Here is a 14,385-nt window from a genome sequence, read left to right on the forward strand (position 1 = left end):
GGTTGGTCGTTGAGGCCGAGCCGAGGCACATGCTCGAGAGCTACCTCACCTCATCTTTGAAGACGACTCGTTGTATACCACCATTCAATCTCATTCCGTGCATACCTAGGATTTGCACGAAATTGTTCCAGTTTTATATCGCGCATCCTCGTCATCAAAATAAAGGCAACATGGGAGACTCTGGTGATGGTCCAAGGAAGAGGTAGTCTCTCATATACATACCAGAAAGATATCTTGACAGCTAACCATACCTTGCTAGCCAACACAATGGCGAGTCTCAAAAAACAACATCAAACAAAGCAACTTCCCGGCTCTCACAACTATCTTCGCACATTGCGCCACCATCGAAACAGCGTAAAAGAAGCTCAAAAGCCAAAAATGCACTTCCAGCAGACTACTCTGATTTGATGGCTCAAATGGCCACCATGAAAACCATCACAAAGAACCCACCTGCTAGTTCAAAAGGCTATGCTCGCCAAAAAGCCTCTGGAAAAATGTGGGCTCGCGAACGAATTGAATTATTCCTTGACAAAGACAGTTTCCGCGAAGTGGGCGCAGTATCAGGGACAACGACTTGGAAGACTTCGCCCACTAATGCATTGCAAGAAAGTGTCGAGGGCTTTGTGCCTAGCAATAACCCGCAAGGGTTTGGACAAATCACATGTCCGGTGAGCAAACAGCATCGTCGTGTTTATATCACCGCAGACGATTATGCCATCAGAGCTGGCCATGCAGATGGATCTAGCCATTTCAAAACTCTCTATGGCGAAGAAACAGCACTGAAACTTAAAATTCCTGTCGTTAAACTCGTGGATGGGTCTTCGGGAGGCGGCTCAGTGACGACCATAAAACAACAGGGATGGTCTTATCTACCACCTTTAGTGAGCTTTCCGGCAGTAATCAAGCAACTCGATGCAGGCATTCCTAATCTCGGTGCTGTGGTTGGTCCGGCGATAGGGCTTGGTGCTGCGAGAGTGGTGTCGACGCATTTCTCGGTCATGGCCGCTGATGTGGGGAGTTTGTTCAATGCAGGACCCGATGTTGTTGCCAAAGCGACTTTCGAAGAAGGCTTGACTCTGCAGGATTTGGGTGGGCCGGACGTGCATTGTCGCAATGGAACAATCGACAATCTGGCACCGAATGAAGCAGCTGCATTTGAGCAGCTGAAAACAGTACTGGGATTCCTTCCTGATTGCGGAGATTTGCAAGCCCCCCCAGTGCTGCCTGACAGCTGGTCCGGCGACACCGTGAACAGAGAAGACATCAACCTTCGTAGCATCATCCCGCGGAAGCAAGGTCGAATGTACAACCCATACACGATCATCACCTCCGTAGTCGACAAAACCTCCTTCTTCGAAATCGGACGTCTTTGGGGCACCACCGCCATCACCGGTCTCGCACGTCTCGGTGGCCGTCCCGTAGGCATCATCTCCAACAACTGCGAGTCCCCCACCGGCGGCGCTCTAGACCCCCTCGGCAGCCAAAAGCTCACCCGCATGATTAAGTTCTGCGATGTGTTTAACTTGCCAATCGTCCAATTCGTGGATATCCCTGGTTATGCAATCGGAACAGCGGCAGAAAGAGGCGCAACCATGAAATGGGGAGTAGAGCTTGCAAAAGCTTATTTCGCATCCACCACACCCATCTTTTCTGTAGTCACAAGAAGATGTTATGGTATTGCTGGTGCTGTGATGATCGATTCGCGGTCACCGAGATCGGTGGTGGCATGGCCCAGTGGCGAATGGGGGTCTCTGCCGCTGGAAGGAGGTATTCAAGTTGCTCATCGAGCTGAGTTGGCTGCGATTGCAAAGAAAGAAGGTGAAGAGGCGATGAAGAAGAAATATACGGAGTTGGATACAGAGTATCGGCGCCTGATGAATCCGGTCAGGGCGGCGAATGCGTTTGGCGTTGAACAGATCATTGACCCGAAGGATACAAGAAGTGTAGTATGCGATTGGGTCAAAGATATGTATGGTTTGGTCATGGTTGAACGACTTGAAGATCGTAAGGCGAGGAGGATTGTACCGACCTTTACCTAGAGTCCTATACAGTCTGGTAGCCACACAGAGTAGAGAGATCTTGAAGAATGCGATGTGGTCATGATCGCTTCAGCTGTCAATCTATTAGAAGAGCGCCTTTTCAGAAATCTGGCCGATACGGATGTGTATCAATCGTGTCCATGAATAATGTCTCAGCTGGGGTCCCTCGAAGCCTATCTGAAGGCTCTTGAGAAAGCCCAGATGTAGCAGGATCGGAGTTTTGGTCTGCCTTATGTTGCGTGCTGGAACATTCACATTCACATTTTTTTTTTTACTTCAAAACCCGCTCACGCATCTCCGCTTCTCGAATTTTATCACCCTGCATCCCGTAGACACAAAATAGATTGTAAACCGACTGTAGTGTCTTGTTGTGATCTGCTCCCAGCAATTCCTCACGTTTCTTGAGTACTCTTTCAAATAGATCTGCTGCCTCAGATAGCATTTCAAGGTTGTTGGCATAGACGCACGCGAGGGAATCCATGACGCGTAACGAGAACTGGTCGTGGAGACCAAACGTATGCTCGAGTCTCGAAATCAGTTGTTCGCACAAGGTTCTTGCTTCTTGCCGTCTGCCTGTCTGGCTGTAAAGGCCGGCTAGCCTGGAGGCGGCTTGTATTGTATATCGATGATGCAGACCTAATCTGTGCTCATTTTCTATTAGGACCCGCTCAGCGAGCTCCGAAGCTTCTGCGAGCTTGCCTTGCCTCTCGAACAACTCGATCCTCTCTCTAGCAACTTCGAAAGCGTATTTGCAGGTTTCAGGTTTTATCTTTTCGAACCCTGTTGCTGCTCGCTCGACCATCATTTTCGCTTCCACAACCTTGCCAAGTTTGTCGTAAACCTCGGAAAGCCCTGACAAGACTCTACAAGTGAATCGATTATCTGGACCAAAGACCTTCAAACTCACTGATAGCGCTCGCTCAAAGATGACTTCCGCCTCTGTGTGCCTGGCCTCACGAATATACATGTGGCCCAGGCTAATCATGGCTGGAAGTGCATGTCCATAAGTTGCATCTTCTTGCTGATGCTGTTCAGATACTGCTACCGCTCTCTTAAACATGTCTTCTGAATCTTCCAGCCGGTTTTGGAGCTTGAAATTTCTGCCTAGACATATGAGGGTGCCTATCATTTGCTCCGAGATGATTGCAGAATCGTCGGAATCCGAGACGAGCAATCCCTCGTAGACAGCCAAAGCGCGCTCAGCTAGCTGTTGTGACTCTGCGTATTTTCCGATCTCCGTATACATATCAGCAAGGGTGTACGCAGCTCGCAGGGTCCTCGTATCATCTTCACCGTAAACCTTCTCGCTATTTTCCAAGTCGCGCTCGTGAAATTCCGCAGCCTCATCAAATGCATGGTTGTATTCAAAGATCTGGGCCAATTTGGTATATGCTCCAGATGGAATATGTGATGGCCTCCATACCACACCAAGTCGTAATCGGCACAGCAGTTGTTGACCGTGCGGGAGTAGACGTCTTGATAAGGCTGCACGGTCCTTGTCGTCCTCGCGTAGCAACATCTGCGCGACAACGCTGACTGCGAGCTCAGAGAAGACCTGGCTTTTACTACTCGTGGATGCTAGATGACGACACCATGAATGCAAGACAGCATGCATAGAATAGTTGTCGTTATCTGTTCCGTTGTTTACAAGAGAATATTTCTCCAGAAGGCCAAGCGCACCTCGGAACTTCAAATGTGTCTTAGCCAGTGTTGACAGCCATTCTGGTATGTCAATTTGAGACTCAAGCCGGATTGCACAAGCGATCAACTCATACCACATATCTTTTGGATCGAGGAAAGCCCACAACTTCAATAGTGTGGCTGCTTCCCAGTCCTGACTCTCCACTTGCTGATACGAGATCCTCCAAGTAGTCAACATGCTTCTGTGAGCATATTCTTGCAGTGGATACGAATTCTGTGCTTCAACCAAATCGTCCCAAGTGCTGTTGTAGTAATCCAGATACTCGCAAATGCTCATATTGGTATGGCGAATATATGTTCCAGCTTGAGCTAGAGCAAGAGGCATACCCTGGAGCTTTTGGAGAAGGCTCTCAAGGTCTTTCGACTCATCGCGAGCTGGTTGACCCGATACTGGCTGCCCTCTGTGATCCTCGAACAGTGCACGTGCTTCTTCGAGATTCATTTCTGTCAATTGATGAGCATTTTGAGGTATCGCCAATGTCGAAAGTCTGCTTGTGATGAGTAAGCTGCCATGATCTACTTGTGCAGAATATTTCGTCAAGTCGTAGGCTAGTGGATCGTTACATTTGACAATGAAATCGTGGTCCACATTGTCGATGATGTGAAGCCATCTCTGGTTCGAGGGAAGAGACAACCAGTCAAGCACTCCTTGTACTATGACTTCTGGACTGGCTTCCTGACGTTTGACTGCTTCGACTAGTGCTACCGGCATCTCCTCGGGTGGTAGCATAAAAAAAGAATTGACAAATGATTGTTGCAAAGCGTCCTCGGATGATCCATCCATCCATAGGACTGCGGTGTACTGCGCTTGGTGCTTCCGAGCAAACTCGATACAAAGTTGTGTCTTGCCAATGCCACCAAGACCGTGGACGACGAATACTTTGCGACGAACAGGTTGCGACATCTGGTTGAAGAAGAAATCCTCGAGTTTCTGCATCTCTTTATCACGTTGCACAAAGTGATCAATTGCAGGGATGCCTTTAAGGCTAAATGGAACCGAATGTTTTCCTTGAAATATATGTATCAGCATTGATCCGCTAGTTTACAGTGGCAATCGTACTCGCAGGACCAAGTTTCTCTATCTCTTGCACACTGACTGCACTCAAGAGCTCTTTTGCATATGCAGCCGCTGTTGCAGCTGCGTAAGGTTGCCATCGGTCGTTCTTGCGTGAGTCGGCATAGTCTGAAATACCGCGGATAACCAAGCAAGGAAAATCGTTCATGAGTCCCGCCGCCTCCATCTCGAAGCAGATGATTTTGTCACCTGCTGCTCGCAAATCTCGTGCTTCGCTGTCCTTCACCACCAGATCGCCTGAACCAAGAGTACCGTAGAAGACGAGGGGTTGATCATCTTCGCGTGGCTCGCGAGTGAGGGGCTGGTTGTTGTTGTCGAACAACTGGTCGTTCTCAGATCCCTGAAAGCCGTACTTCTTCGCCATCCTTCGATTTTCTGATATCGCGGAGAGATATCTCGGAAAATCAGGCTCATGCCTCTCATGCTTTGCTCGAAGTGAAGTAACAGCGCTTAGGAGTGCCTTTGGAGGCTTGTCCAGATGTCCTTTACGGCGGAAGCCGTCCGGCTCCATCTTGCCTAAATCGTATTGTATGACACCTCCGTGTGTGCCTACTGGAAGGCTCACTGCCACATCTCCTAGCCGAACGTTGGGTATCTGGCTTGGTACCCCTCCACCGATGCCTACCATGAGACCGAGTTTGATAGGAAGGCTGCGTGTCATGTGTATAGCAACAGTAGCAGCCGCAGCTTTGCCTTGGTGACCGCCTGGGAGGCAGGCAATAACGACATTGTGCTTACCAATTTTGCCGAAAGTATAGCTGTTGGGATCCTCCGATTTTTGATCCAGTGCCTCATGCTCTTCATCTAGCATTGCTTCTACTGCCGCCTTCTCCTCAAAAAGTGCGCAAATAATGCCGATAGCGTAAGTCTCTGGAGAAAGATCGGAGCTGGCCATGGTCGTTAGTTGGAGAATCAGGAGTAACCAGTTGCTAGAGGCACGAAATGAGTGTTCGATAGCGATAAAATCAGGAAGAGAGCTTCGTGAAAGGCTGGAAAGACAGGCATGTAGGAACGAGATTGCTTAGGATGCTGTAACATGTTGGGAGACTCAGATCACAGCCTCCCTTGAACAAGGCTGCGCCGAATACACGGGATGTTTCCGCAGCCGTGGTCTGCTGATCATGGTAGCTTGCATTTACCCCCCTCCCCATGTGCTAGAAGCAGCCACAATAGCTAGAGAACATGGTCTCCCATAGAGAGGAACCCATCAAAGGTTATCTTAATGGCCAGAGAATCGCAATTGTAATTTCTTTAGCTTATGATGACCCTTATATCTTGGAGTCGTTAGCTAAGTTCTTGACTGTCTTTAGCACACGGGCAGGTCAGCATGTCCAGTTGGACCAGCGACTAGAGGGCGGTGAGCTAAGGAGCAAGCCCAATGAATCCTATGCATGCATCATGAACGCTAATGCATTATCCAAGCCTCAGCTCCAAGATGGGCGCTCCGATGCGGTTGCTGGCTTTGCTACAGCGAATTGAAGTCGACTTCAGGGATAGGCGAACGCCAATGCGTCACATGCAAGGCTGCCCCCAGATGGATGCGGTGATGTGCGTGCTGGCCTTGCTATCGGAGTTGAATATCGAAGAGCAGCCCTTTGTAGGAACACAAGGCGGCAACTAGAAGACACAAACAGTTCGGGGGGCAGTTGGCTGCTTAAGTGTGTTGTAGCTGTACGAAGAACAGCGCTGGAAGGAGCGACCCCCGAACAGAAGTTGCAGAATCAGCTTCGTGCAGCATGTGTTGCCAACGTGTCTGAAACCGCTGCTAACATCTGGCCAGATACAAGCTGATCTTGTCTCGACGAACATTAAAACTCATTTTCTGCATTTCTAGAATATCATTCTTTGCAGGGCAAACTCTTCTGTTCACAACCCACGGATTTACAAGTGCCATAATGGTCTCTCGAAGGGCTCCGCGTACAGTTTCGATCTCTCCGGTCATTCCAGAGGCTTGTACGATCAACACGGTGTCATGTTCTACAGACCTCTCGTCCAAACCAGCAAAGTTCTCGACATCAATATCTGATTCCGTATCTGCCTTCAATCTCTAGAGCATCTCAAAGCATTCTCTGGCGATTTTTCCTTTGGACGGCGCTGGTGAATGAGTGGCAGCCATGGGCAATTCTGGAAATTCTGTGTATGTCTTGTCGAGGTCGTCGATGATGACTATCATGAGATCAAGGTCCAAGTCTTCTTTCTCTTCCATGTTCAATTCGATGGAACGATTGAGAAACTGTTACCAGGCCGAGTCAGCTTTTGTGTGCACTGCAAGAGCACCCGAAGCACTTACCTCTGAGCTCAAGTCTGCCGCGCAGCAAACTGGCAACAAGCACATCGCAAACAGTCTACTATTAGCCTTGGAAAGGAAAGTCGTGATTAGTGGGTTGCACAGCTTGCAAGATATTGCTGAGTAGTTTCGTTTTGTAATAGTGGCAGAGTTCGTGGTTGTGTAGCGAACTGCTGCGACCTCCAGTTGACAAGCAGAATCCTTCTCGTCACCGAAGGATTAAAACAATAATTCACACCGCGTTTGCAACAGCCTTCTCAAATCTAGGCATCGTTATGGTTCCCCTCGGCTACCTTGACTTCGCTACCAGATGAGCAAGAGAAATGGGTCGAATGCTCAATTTATGGAGACTGGCTAGGCTTCCCTATGGATCACAGCTCTTCATCTGCAGCTGCAAAGTTGCAAAATATTCCTGCTCAGGCAGTACGAACTCCGCAGCGAGTCATCACATCTCCTGATCTCTCTGTTCACATCCCTTTCTGGAGACATAGCTTGCTCATCTCGTCAAGCTTGCCTTATGCTATCTTCCTTTTTCCAATGTTCCTGTTCCTAATTTTTCTCAGTTCTCTTCCTCACCTTGTTTGCTTTCCTTCTCGTCATCAGACTTGCGAACCCAACTTTGAATGGTCCATGCATTGACACCTTCAATCAAGCCACTATCGTTGACAAAAGTATCACTTGATTTGAGGGTGAAATTCTCAGCCAGGCGGCCTGCAATGTTTGAGTTGGCGGCTCTTCCCTCTTGTTGCTCAGCTTTCTGAGCCTTCTTGTTGGCTTTTCTGTTCTGGTTCTTCTTGCGGTTCTTGGCTCTTTTGCGCTCGAGAGCTTCTGCTTCGGCGTCGTTGGCTGCCTGAGTTTGCTGTCCACCACTTGCGGTAGTCTCGGTGGTCTGCTGATTGTTGGTTGTCGCGCTAGAGCCGCTGATGATGTTGGCGTCAACAACATTTGAAATACCCTTAGGATCGACCGCGACGATGACCTTCGAGACGGTATCTTCAGACCTGACGTTGTAGTAGGGAGAGAAATCTCTGCTGAAAGTCTCCATATCGACCAGGAGGTAGCCAATCAGACCCTCGTCAATGTTTTCAGTATCAGTAAGTGGATCGAGAAGCAAAGAATCAAAACGTGCATACCAACTTGCGAGCTCTCTCTTCCCAAGCCTTTCTCAAGGTAGCGTGGTCCATGACTCTCTCAGGGTATGTATCGAATTCTTCAATCTTGTGAGCATATCCGAGGTCACGATACAGCTGTCTCATCTCAGACACATCGGCAATCGGACCGCTGTAAAATCCAGGAATAGGCGCCTTCGCTCCCGGCGCCTTTGGAGCCACCTTCAACAAGCCGGTGGGCGGAGCAGACGACACTTGCTTTGCGTTCAGGCGTGACAGCAAAAGGCCACGAAGCTCTTCATCAATGTTGTCGATGGCGTTTGGGTTGAGGGTAGCTGCAGCAGCGCGTTGCAACACACAAGCGTGAGCAGTAAGAAGACGACTTCCCTTTTCGCGGTGTCAGCAGCGAATCATAAGTAACAAGCCATTAGCAATGGAAATACCTCAGCTTGCAACCAGTTAGCATGGCATAGACCCATGACGGCAGCAGAGCAGCTAAGATCGTAAATCGGTAGAGATGCATTGCGCGTGTCAGACATGATATCGTAACTTATGTAGTGGAGCTCATCGCGATCTCCTTCGTCGATGCATCTGAGCAGTGCAAGTAGGCCAGAGCGGCGAGGCTTTAAGAAGTCAGCGAAGGGCATTGTGGTGTGCAAAGGCTGATATTGTGGTATGAGATCGCGTGAGAAAGTCGCGTGGTTGGAAGCAAGTATGAATGAGAAGTTGCGCTGGAGGGAAAGTTGTAGGCAAGCAAGAGTGAGAGTGAAATATCTGACAAAGGAAGATCCCCCTTGTTGTGAAAGTCGGTGTTTGGCAGCAAACGACACTAGCAAACGATTCTCAGCCTAGGGCTCTAGTGATTGTCTGCAACAAAGGCACGCTATTTGATACTGTTTCATTGAGTGCTGCAACTATGCATGCACCTCTCTCACGGTGTCAGATAGCGACATAGAAAGCTGCAGAAAAGCACGATTGTCCTCGAAACCAGAGATGTGAGCATGGAGAGAATTCAGAGAGCTGTGCCTAAGGAAGGTGTCTTACAAGGAGACCTGCTATAGAGCATATCTAAGCAAACACCCCTTACCCAGCAACATCAAAGCACCCACATGAGCACAACTGATCATGATCCCATATCACGTCCCAGAGTTGTATAGTCTGCCACCACTTCTTGATCCACGACAACCCCCACGAGCGCACATTACACTCATGAGAAGGATCATTCAACGTCCACCAGTTGCAATCACAAGACATTCCTCCAGCCTCACGGTGTAGGACCGTCAAACCCGTCACGATACAACAGTACATATGAATCTTGTCTTTGTCCTTTGCATCTCCCCTCCTGGGTTGGAATCGGCAAGTGAAGAAAATGTCTGGCTCGTTGTGCAAGGGAGGGCGAGTTGTATCTTTGTTGATGCCATAGGAGACGTTGACGTGGTCGGGAGATCTAGTCCCAGAGCGGCGTAACCAGATGGATATCCAAGGATGAGCGCGGTATTCCCATTCTTCGTAGATAAGTGCTTCATCACCAATTTCTAGTTCCGTGTGTGGTTCTTTTGGGGTCGGGGATGTTGGGTCTGGTGTAGTAGAGAGACGAGACGTGACTTGAAGGAACGAGTATGGTGGAGGCGGATCAGTGGGAGGATCCATCGCTGCTTGAATGCCTTGATGTGAAGTCTTGACACTTGGATTCTTGACAGATATGAGTGTTCTTGATTATCAGAGAAAAGGTGGTGAACTCGGAAGGGTTGAGACTTATAAAGTTACCAACGTGAGTTAATTATGATGGGACAAAAACGTGGTCGGAAAGAGAATCATCGCAAGTTCGAGGAGAAGAAATGCAATCGTTATGCTTTCATCTTCCCTTTCGAGCATTTGTTTTCTCAGAAGGTTTCTTCACGGGGGGGCAACTTCCTACTTCTCTCGAACGGTCGTTCCTGATTTAGTAGCCTGTTTACAGAACAGATGCTTTGGCCTTAATCTATGTATATGCATGTTTAGACCCAATGGTCCCGCGAAAACGCCACAAGACTCCAAGATGCAAAATCTCTTCTAACTCAAATCGAACCCAGCGCCAGAATTGACAGCATACAACAACTTCTCCTTCAACATCTCCTTACTCGTGTACCTAGGCAATTTCAAGAGATTGATACACGTGCTCGCAGTAGGGAATCTGTGTTCGTCATCTCCAGAGTCCCTGATCGTAAACCTTGGATTCAAAGACCCAAAGCCGAGTAATGGAGCACGAGGAGTCGAAGTCACGAACTTGAGAACTTTGCGTTTTTCTGCATCAGGAAGCTCGAGCATGGTTTGCCAGAAGAGCTGGACGGAAGGATGTTCTTGGCCGTCGTCGCCGATCTGGTAGACGCCGTTGTAGTAGGTGTTGGCACGGAGGTCGGCGATATCGATACTTGATGCTGCACCGCCAATGAGGGTTTGGAGTTCTTGTTGGTTGAACATATTGAGCCAGCTTGGTTGGATTATGCTGGAGAGTCCAGTAAGGAAGGCATCGGTTTGCCGCTTCGATTGCAGGGACAGACGATAGTTGGCGACTTTTGAGATATAGATTAGACGATTGCGTGAATCGACAAGAGTGTCTGTGCCATTGGGTATGAGTTCGTACTCGATAGTCTTCGACTGACCATTGGGCAGTGTGACTGTGCTGTTGACGGCGAAATATGTGCCCCAATCTGCAACCTCCCCAGGATAGTGCTTCAAGCTCATTAGTCCCTGGTACAGTTCCTCGTCAAGGTCACGCAGATCGTTGACTGAAGCTCTGTATCCAGACTCTCTCTTCGCGGCACCTCGACCACCAAAGAGAGCCCACTTGGTGAGGAAGAAAGCAGCGAAATTGATGTCAATGAGAATGCCCTCGTATAAACACTTGCCAACAACGCGACCTAAGAACTCGTATCGTTGCAAGAGATCCTTTACAGATTCGCGATGCTCTTCCATGTCATCAGGGTAGCCAGACTGCCGCAGCATCTCCTTGTGTGCCTCAACGCTGTTCGGGTTGGGATACAAGGAGTGTTGGCTGTTTTCTGTGAATAAGAGCTTCTCGGGATTGAAAGCTTCCGTGGTGATACTGGTCAAGAATTCTTTGGTGACACCTCCGCCATCAATGCCCGCTTCCTGTAGACCAAACTCATCCAGGAAAGTGATCTGAATTGGCTCCTTTAGACCATCACCAAGACTGTAGAACTGCCTGAATGCGTCCTCGAACTCATTCTTGCGGCGAATGCTTGCATGGTGCCGTCCGAGCTCGTTTTCTGGACCACCCATCGATGCAAACGCAATCCTATGCCTCCAAAGATCTGGGTCTGTGTGCCCACCTCTTCGAGACATCATGTCCAGGCGAACGAACTCGCGGAAAATCTGGACTCTTGTCTCGAAAGGTATCATAAAGGGCATGTTTTGTAAGATTTCCAGTCGAGGAGCAACGGATTGCAGATATCGTACTCTACTGTCGTGTCGATTGTTGCGTTGATAGTTCCGCTGTGAACGTGTCATGGAGATAAATTCGGCCTCATCAAACTCTGTATCGGGTTCATCATCTTCGCCGTCCTCATCAGCCTGTCGTTGCAATTGTTGTCGTCGCTCATCTTCGCCGACCACGGCTGTGATGAAATTAGTCATATCAAGTCGAGATGTCATGAGCCAGTGTCCTTTTGGCAAAAAATTTCTTCTCGAGTCTCGCTCATAGATGGAACGGAGTAGGCCAGTGACCAAACCCTTCACATAGTCAAGACTCATACCAACAGTACCTGCTACTGAGACGGTCTGTGGAGGCGCCTCGGGCTTTGATACAGTAGTGTCTGTGTTACTACCAAAGTGGCGACTCAGGTTGGCCTTACTCAGAGGTTCGAGGCTTGTTTCGAAAGACTCTGATATTTCCTGAGAGTTGAAGTGCATGGCAAATCCCAGATTCTTCAAGAAGACAGTCAGATCTTTCAGGTCTTCTATAGGGAGCGAATTGTTGTTATCCTGTGAGTTTCCAAGGAAGACTTCATCGTCCATGATCTTCAGCACAAAGGTAAACAGCTCAAGGAAGATTAGAATGACACGCCACTCTTCGTTTCGTTTGGATTGCTCTGCTTCATAGCCAGGTGGTTTCCAAGCAGAGACAGAAGACTTTGGCGCTCGTAAAAGGTCGACAGCTGCTCGAGGGTCCTTGTGAATATTTGCAAAGATGGATGTCGAGCGCATGCCCTTCCAGAAGTAAGCGATTGCAGGCACAGTGTCTTCCTTGTAAGCCTGATCTCGCGGACCGATATAAAGCCACATGCGAATGTCATCAGCACGTAGAGGAAAGATACGCAGTAGTATCAGGGCATAGCTAGCCAAAAGTTGCGAGTCTGATGTCTCGTCCAGCACTGATGTGTCTGAAGAAGCAGGCGGCCTCGGGATCAACGAACTGATGGCATCTCTGTCAACCAAGCGCGAGAGCTGATCTCTCAGGAAGCTGTTGAGATGGACACGAGCAGGATTTGTGGCGAGCACTAGTCGGTCGTAGTCTTTGTTGGTCATGTCCAGAGCAGGGGCTTCTGGAGCGATAACGTCGGCCAAAGAAGAGAGAAGGTTCGCAACGACTGGCACATAGACCGAGGCGGGTACATTGTCCTTCTTGAGATACATAAATTGGGCAAGGAGCCATAAACGGCGTCTTGTATCGAGTGTTGTAGTTGAAGGTAGATCCGAAATAGCCTGAGCCAGTTTTCGAAAGTCGACTAGGGGGGCGAAGTGGTCTAGGGCGGGCTGTTCAAGAGGAGTGGTAAGGTAGGCGGCGGCGAAGCCTTGGTAGGCAGCGGGGAGGTGTGAGGCAAGAGGAGCTGCCACAGCTTGTTGGAAGTTTGAAAGCGATGATTGGTCTAGTCTGGAGAGGGTGGTGTAGTAGTCGATTGAGATATTCGCTGTCTCATGGGGTATCGTGGTGGCTAGGAAGGTCAGGATAGCGAGCAAGTCTTCGGCGCGTTGAGGCTCAGGCTGCCGTAAGGCATCCAAACAGGCCTTCTCCAGGCGCAAATGGTGTTTTGACGCAGTCGTGTCAAGCGAGTGGTCGTGGACGAAGGAAATGAGGCGTTGGACATCGCTATGGTTGGAGGGCGAGAAGAACAGCAGCAGTGCGTTCAAGCGTTGTATCGGATCGATATTCGTCGCATCTGTAGCATCCCATTGTTTGCGCCATCCATCTCTTGTCTGTGACCTGGAGTTGTGACCTCTCCAAACTCTCTGTATCGTCTTCGCGGCGTTCAGCTCTTGTCGTTGCTTCTGTCGTTGTTGGCGATCTTGGTGGGCGTTCTGTACAGCACTCTGTGGACCGCCAAAGGGGTTGCTGGCAGCGAAGGGGTTCGCATTCTTGCCCGAGAGGTTGACCTGGCGTGGTCTGCGCGATGCTCCGGTGAATGACTGGTACATTGCCTGTCTGCGGCTTTGTCGTTGATCGAGGACGTGCGAGAACGACTAGAGAAAGACGGCGATTGCTGAATTAGTCCAAAGATTCGAAGCCAGTAGAGAACATTCTCGAAGCAAGATATAGAGAGTGTCGGCTATCAAGAGCGGTGGAAACAGCTCGTCGCCGCCAAACAGTGCTTGGATTATCAATGTACAACTCAGACGTCACTCCCTCATGACTCGCGACACTTTCCGCCGAAAATCCACTGTCACCCTGTCGCTATTGACGCCCCCTGTGCCAAAGTCTTTAAGTCCCATTACCCTCCCAGTACAACACAGATTTAAGTAGATGCTTTCAGTAGGCACAATTTCATTCCTAGACAAATGCTATCCATTGAGGGTTCATATAATGTTGCTTCTTGAGGGAAAATTGTCTAGTCTTCTTTTAGTATCATGCATTTCTACAGCTATACGCGTATATACTTTTGAACACGGGGAAGTGCCGCCCTTGACTACTCAATCATTACAAACAGCGACAGGTTTCAGATAATAATCTGACCCTCCCATCGACCAAAGGGCATTCGCATTCAAGCTCGCTGTTGATAGGTCGCTCCTTGTCGCTTCTGCTTGCTTCAACATGAAGGATGCACGCCAAGCTGTCGCATCTTCAGCCTCTGATATGGCCTAGAATCCTTCCGTGACCAAGCCTATCGCGACATGAGGCCCTCACCCGTGATTCATATAACTACCTTCCCTCTGCCATGATAGACCGTATCTCGATAG

At 49.2% G+C, this 14,385-nt stretch overlaps 4 protein-coding genes across 4 annotated transcripts; 1 reads left to right on the forward strand and 3 right to left on the reverse strand.

Annotated features, from left to right (window-relative positions):
• Positions 1-186: 186 nt before the first annotated feature.
• M437DRAFT_79068 (propionyl-CoA carboxylase) lies at positions 187-2,039 on the forward strand (the record flags this gene model as incomplete). Its single annotated transcript, XM_041027098.1, has 2 exons — positions 187-202; positions 301-2,039. 2 exons carry the CDS (start codon positions 187-189, stop codon positions 2,037-2,039), a joined length of 1,755 nt encoding a protein of 584 aa, XP_040875382.1.
• Positions 2,040-2,310: 271 nt separating this feature from the next.
• Positions 2,311-5,710, reverse strand: M437DRAFT_59501 (uncharacterized protein; the record flags this gene model as incomplete). The annotated part of the gene is made up of 2 exons (XM_041023591.1): positions 2,311-4,748; positions 4,801-5,710. 2 exons carry the CDS (start codon positions 5,708-5,710, stop codon positions 2,311-2,313), a joined length of 3,348 nt encoding a protein of 1,115 aa, XP_040875383.1.
• A 1,152-nt stretch (positions 5,711-6,862) lies between these two features.
• M437DRAFT_70042 (uncharacterized protein) lies at positions 6,863-9,861 on the reverse strand (the record flags this gene model as incomplete). The annotated part of the gene is made up of 7 exons (XM_041025394.1): positions 6,863-7,048; positions 7,106-7,134; positions 7,679-8,174; positions 8,236-8,598; positions 8,655-8,942; positions 9,147-9,237; positions 9,299-9,861. 7 exons carry the CDS (start codon positions 9,859-9,861, stop codon positions 6,863-6,865), a joined length of 2,016 nt encoding a protein of 671 aa, XP_040875384.1.
• Positions 9,862-10,263: 402 nt separating this feature from the next.
• Positions 10,264-14,365, reverse strand: M437DRAFT_88672 (uncharacterized protein; the record flags this gene model as incomplete). The annotated part of the gene is made up of 2 exons (XM_041028884.1): positions 10,264-13,633; positions 14,352-14,365. 2 exons carry the CDS (start codon positions 14,363-14,365, stop codon positions 10,264-10,266), a joined length of 3,384 nt encoding a protein of 1,127 aa, XP_040875385.1.
• Positions 14,366-14,385: the final 20 nt, after the last annotated feature.

Source organism: Aureobasidium melanogenum, assembly GCF_000721775.1.
Source record: "Aureobasidium melanogenum CBS 110374 unplaced genomic scaffold scaffold_33, whole genome shotgun sequence".
NCBI lineage: Eukaryota > Fungi > Ascomycota > Dothideomycetes > Dothideales > Saccotheciaceae > Aureobasidium > Aureobasidium melanogenum.